Source organism: Artemia franciscana, chromosome 2 (genome assembly GCF_032884065.1).
Source record: "Artemia franciscana chromosome 2, ASM3288406v1, whole genome shotgun sequence".
Classification (NCBI taxonomy): domain Eukaryota; kingdom Metazoa; phylum Arthropoda; class Branchiopoda; order Anostraca; family Artemiidae; genus Artemia; species Artemia franciscana.
Window position 1 is genome coordinate 2,142,328 of NC_088864.1, and position 6,000 is coordinate 2,148,327.

Sequence of the window (6,000 nt, forward strand, 5' to 3'; positions counted from 1 at the left end):
GGTTGCCTTCCAATCACTTTCGCCTTTTAAAAATGGCACTTAAAAATGAACTAGAACTTTTAAATTCCATTTGAATGAGCCCTCGTCGAAGTTTATAAGACCAATCCTCCCATACAAATCTTCTAATATGTTAAAATGGGCAATTTGCATAAGTTATAGCTCTTGTCCCGTTGGGTGGGGGGATTTTTAACCCCCTGAATTATAGTTTTTTGACCTTGGGACTTTCTTGAACAAAATAGCTATTTCAAAACTTTAATTGGATGCACCTGGGAAAAAAAGGGCATGAGGGGAGAGGGGTGGTTAAACTCCGATCACTTTTGACTCTTAAAAAGGACAGTAGAGCTTTCTACTTCCAATCGTCTGTTCATGTATTTGGAAAAGAGGGCGAGGGGGGGGACTGTTTGCCCTCTGATAACTTTTGACTCCTAAAAGGGAATTAGAACTTTCAGTTTTCGATCAAATAAGCTTTCTGTCAAACTTATGCGACCATTATTCCATACAAACCTTATATGCCCCCGAGTCATAACTTACAACCCTTGCCTCCAGGCTCTGGGGGATTTGTATCCCTGGAGCCCTTTTTAAATGGATCTTCGGACTATTTTAAACTAAGTGACCATCTAAAAATGTCGATAGGATGCATTTGGAGAAAAGAGGATGTGTGGGGGGGGGCTAGTTGCCCACAGATAATTCTTGACTCTTAAAAAGGGTACTTGTTTAGAAAAAAAATACACTGTTCCCACTCTGTTCTTTTCTTAGGTGGTGCTTTTGAGTTGCCTGTGATAAATAACACTTTGAATATTTTTGAAAATATCCCCTTTACGGTTGAAGTTGCGCCTTCAAAGTATTTAAAGTCTTAGGTCTATTTATACCCGGAAATCGCGATTTTTTAAGATTTTTCTATTTGCTATTTAAAACTACTAAGTTTGTAGGGCAGTATCATATTTACGTCTGTATTGCCACGTTGAACTGCTAGAATTAATAAGCGAAACAAATTATATAAATTTACTAAGCTTTTTGTCCGTAAAAAGTTCTAATATTAACTGTCTGTGGTCTCCCAAAGGCAACTGCTCTTTCAAAGGAAAGGTCTTGCTCTTAAGCTATCTGGTGTCATATATTTTTGACTTTCTTTTTTGGTCTTTCACGATTTTTTTTTTTTATTATTATTATTTTATATTTGCTGCCTATTGCTACCAAAGAACTGCATAACTCTGTACGGTCGCCTTTTTTATTAGAAATTAATTACTTATTTTTTATTATCTTTAAGGTGTAAATGGTTGTTCAAGTTTCCATTTAATAAATGTAATCAGTAATTTTTCATTTTTAGTGGCTTTGGTACTTTAAATTATTTTTTAAGTTGTAACCGACAATAATGGTTATCATTTTTGTTGCTTCAGTTTGGGAGGTCTTGTTTCGACAGCGATATATTTTTTTTTACTTCCTTCTCGCCATTAATGATCCCTCAAACCTGTCCAATTTTCCCCTAGTCTCTTAAAAGAAGAAACTAGATTACTATTCTAGTAATATTTGCCAAATTTGGTACCTGGAGACTCCATTTATTTGTTCTCGAAGGAAATCATGGAAAATGGAAACAAGATAAATCCATATTTTTCAAGATGAGGAGGAATTGTTTTAAGCTTGCAGATGGATGAGCCATAATTTGTAAAACGCTGCCTGCATAAAGGAAAGGTTTTAGTTTAATGAGAATCACAGAAATAAGAACAAAGAAAGAAAAATATCAAATTTTGAGTGAAAAAGTTTCGTTTGGTTATTTTGCTTATATCTTTCATTTTTATCAATATTGTTCATAATTTTTAGAGCTTACTGTTTGTCCTTGAGTATTATTTTTCTTTAATGTCAATAAAGACATAAGAATTATTTTGATATAACAAGGATGTGCGAACATTTTGCCTCATTAGAAACGCGTTTCAAGCGTAACATCTTTTTATGGCACTTGGTATTAACCAAGTGACATATAGCAATCGCAAATTCTATCGGTCTGTCCGTCCCGGTTTTGCTACTTTAGGCACTTCCAGGTAAGCTAGGACGATGAAATTTGGTGGGCGTATCAGGGATTGGACCAGATTCAATTAGAAATAGTCGTTTTCCCGATTTGACCATCTGGGGAGAGTGGGGGCCCGTTAATTCGAAAAAAATAGAAAAATTGAAGTATTTTTAACTTACGAACGGTTGATCAGATCCTAATGAAATTTGATGTTTGGAAGTATATCGTGTTTCAGAGCTGTTATTTTAAATCCCGACCGGATCTGGTGATATTGGGGGGAGTTGGGAGGGGAAAACCTAAAATCTTGGAAAACACTTACAGTGGAGGAATCGGGGTGAAACTAGGTGGGAAAAATAAGTACAAGTCCTAGATATATGATTAACATAACCGGAACGGATCCGCTCTCTTTGTGGTATTTGGGGAGGGGGGGGGGGGGGTAATTCTGAAAAATTAAAAAAATGAAGTATTTTTAACTTACGAACGGGTGATCGGATCTCTATGAAATTTTATATTTAAAAGGATACCGTGTATCAGAGCTCTTATTTTAAATCCCGACTAGATCTGGTGATATTGGGGGGGAAGGGGAAACCTAAAACTTGGAAAACACTTAGAGTGGAGGGATCGGGATGCAACTTGGTGGGAAAATTAAGCACAAGTCCTAGATACATGATGGACATAATCGGAATGGATCCGCTCTCTTTGGGGTAGTTGGGGGGGGGGGGGTTAATTCTAAAAATTAAATAAAATGAGGTATTTTTAACTTACGAATGGGTGATCGGAGCTCAATGAAATTTGGTATTTAGAAGGATATCGTGTCTCAGAGCTGTTATTTTAAATCCCGACCGGATCTGGTGACATTGGGGAGGGGTTGGGAGAGGGAAACGTAAAACTTGGAAAACACTTAGAGTGGAGGGATCGGGATGCAACTTGGTGGGAAAAACAAGTACAAGTCCTAGATACATGATTGACATAACCGGAACGGATCCGCTCTCTTTGGGATAGTTGGGGGGGGGTAATTCTGAAAAATTAGAAAAAATGAGGTATTTTTAACTTACGAACGGGTGATTGGATCTCAATTAAATTTGATATTTAGAAGGATATTGTGTCTCAAAGCTCTTATTTTAAGTCCCGACCGGATCTGGTGACATTGTGGGGAGTTTGAGGTGGGGGAACCTAGAATGATGGAAAACACTTAGATTGGAGGGATCGGGATGAAACTTGGTGGGTAAAATAAGCAGAAGTCTTAGATACGTGATTGACATAACCGGGACGGATCCGCTTGGGGGTAATTCTGAAAAATTGAAAAAATGACGTATTTTCAACTTACGAAGGAGTGATCGGATCTTAATGAAATTTCATATTTAGAAGGACCTCGTAACTCAGATCTCTTGTTTTAAATCTCAACTGGATCCAGATTAATTGGGGGGTATTTGGGGGGTACCGGAAATCTTTGAAAATACCTAAAGCGGTGAGATCTGGATGAAAACCTGTCTAAGATACGTGACTGACAACCGGACCGGATCTACTCTCTTTGGTGGAGTTGGAGGGGGGGGGGGGTAATTTTGAAAATTGAGGTATTTGTAACTTACGAAAGGGTGACCAGATTTTAATGAAATTTGATATTTTGAAGGATCTTGTGCTTTAAAGCTCTAATTTTAAATTCCGACCAGATCCTGTGACATTGGGGGGATTGGAGGGGGAAACTGGAATTCTTGAAAAACGTGAAATTTAGGGTATTTTTATCTTACGAATAGGTGATCGGATCTTAATGAAATTTGATTTTTAGAAGGAATTCATGTCTCAGAGCTCTTATTTCAAATCCCGACCAGATCTTTTGACATTGGGCGGAGTTGGAGGGGAAAATCTTGGAAAACACTTTGAGTGGAGGAATCGGGATGAAGCTTGGTGGATAGAATATGCAAATGTCCTTGATACATGATTGACGGAACCGTACTGGATTCGCTCTCTTTGGGGGATTTGGGGGGAGGGGTTTAGTGATTTGGTGCTTCTGGACGTGCTAGGACGATGAAAATTGGTAGGCGTGTCAGGGAGCTGCACAAATTGACTTGATAAAGTCGTTTTCCCAGATTCGACCATCTGGAGGGCTAAAGGGAGAGAAAAAATTAGGTATTTATAACATACGAGTGGGTGATCGGATCTTAATGAATTTTGATATTTAGAAGGACATCGTGACTCAGAGCTTTTATTTTAAATCCTGACCGGCATTAAGCCTTTTATTTTCCTCTTAAATCAATCTATTGATTCATAGAATTTTGTTAGAGCTCATACCATATGATCTCTTGGCTCTTAGCTCTTCATGCCTCGTCACAAGTGCCAAATGAGCTCTTAGCTCTTGTTTTCCTTTAAATTGGGTTAGGTCTTTTACTCTAAGATTTGGATATCATTTTAGAACAAAAACAATTCATCATAGAAAACTGCGTAACTGGGAAATACAAAAGGAGATGAAAAAAGGAGACACGACTTAATAATAGGTCTAAAAATACTGAAATTTTTTTTTCTAAAATTAAATAGATGTTAAAAATTAAACCGTGATGAGGTGCAGAACTATACACTACCCGTTGAACAAGCTTATATATGCTCCGGGTGCCCCCACTATATGGGAACAATTATACTGAATAAAAATAATAAAAGCACAACTATATAGTAAGGAAATTCTTTAAGCATCTGGTGTTGTTATATTTTTCTCGCCTAGTTCTGTTTCCAATCACATTTCCACCTTCTTTTTGGGTTTTGCTGTCTCTTCTCATTTACTAACTGTTTTATTATTATTATATTATTATTCCTCATTGTGCATGTCTGCAGATTCCTGATTACAGAGCAGAAATTAAAGTTATTACTTCCCAACCTTGTCAAATCTTCATCGTTTTTTGCAGATCCAAAGAAAGTTGATGTCTTCCGTTATGATGACCCTATTCTTGGACCAAGGCGTCTGCCAACTTTAGAATGGGAGTTTGGAAAAATCAGGATTATGGATACTGATAGATTTTCAATTGACACGATCTCAAACACTGTGAGCCTCATTCAGAACGGATCGAAGCAAGATATAGGATATCAATTAGTTTATATTGTTTCCTAAAAGGAGTCTTTGACAGTAAATGGAAAGAAAGCTTTATATTTAGTTTTTTGACTCTAGGTACATCAGGGTGACCTTGTATCTGCGTTCTTGGTATCCCTGGGGTTAATTGGGACGGGTTTGGATTTTGGATATATAAACATATGTATAAATGGTGTCCGGCCAATACGCTACTTATATTTCAAATTATAGGTAGAATATATGGTGTATTTTTATACTGCTAGTTCTTTTAATTCTTTTTGTTTCGTGTTTTTAGGGGGTTGAGTTATCTTAGCAGGGCAAGACAATCAATCAATCAATCAGTATTTATTAATTCAAATTAAAATATACAGAAACAATATTATGCCCCAACAGAGAGCAAAACAACAGAGAGACAAAGTTAAATAAAACTGTTCGGAAATATGAAATTAATGAGAATTTTGGAAAGGTGTTCCTATCATTAAAGTTCACAGAGATAAAGGCTAGAACTAAGGAGTACGAGTTATTACGTCCCGTGGAGTTTGTCTGGAACAGACGGCTATAATGGATGATATAGTTCATTCCTTGCGATGAGACCGCGCCCACTAGCCGTACATCAGAAGTTTTTCCGTCTAAATATCTTTAATGGGTGTTTCTTTCTTTTTTGGTTTATCTTAAATAACATGGAGTCAAACTCCAAGTCAGAAAAAAACACATTTAAAATTAGACCTACGTTGCCGGGCAACGTGAAGTGTTGTGGCAACCTTTGTCCGGCTTTGCCGGCTAAAGTGTTGCGATGTGACACTTTGGTTTTGTTTCTTCGCTATCGATCAGTAATCACATGATCGAAGGCTATTCCTCAGCGTTGAAAAAACAACAGCAAAATAGTATCGAAATAAGGTACTAAATTGACTTTCCAACCAGTTGAAATTTATCCTTTTCAATC

At 37.1% G+C, this 6,000-nt stretch overlaps 1 protein-coding gene across 4 annotated transcripts in view; it reads left to right on the forward strand.

Annotated features, from left to right (window-relative positions):
* Positions 1–5,135, forward strand: part of LOC136035803 (leucine--tRNA ligase, cytoplasmic-like) — a 217,657-nt gene extending 212,522 nt beyond the window's left edge. For all 4 annotated transcript variants that reach the window (XM_065717779.1, XM_065717775.1, XM_065717786.1 and 1 more), the window contains exon 19: positions 4,897–5,135. In XM_065717779.1, the coding sequence (XP_065573851.1) occupies positions 4,897–5,099 (203 nt within the window). In that variant the 3' untranslated portion in view covers positions 5,100–5,135. The remainder of the gene's footprint in view (positions 1–4,896) is intronic.
* The last annotated feature ends 865 nt before the right edge of the window (positions 5,136–6,000 follow it).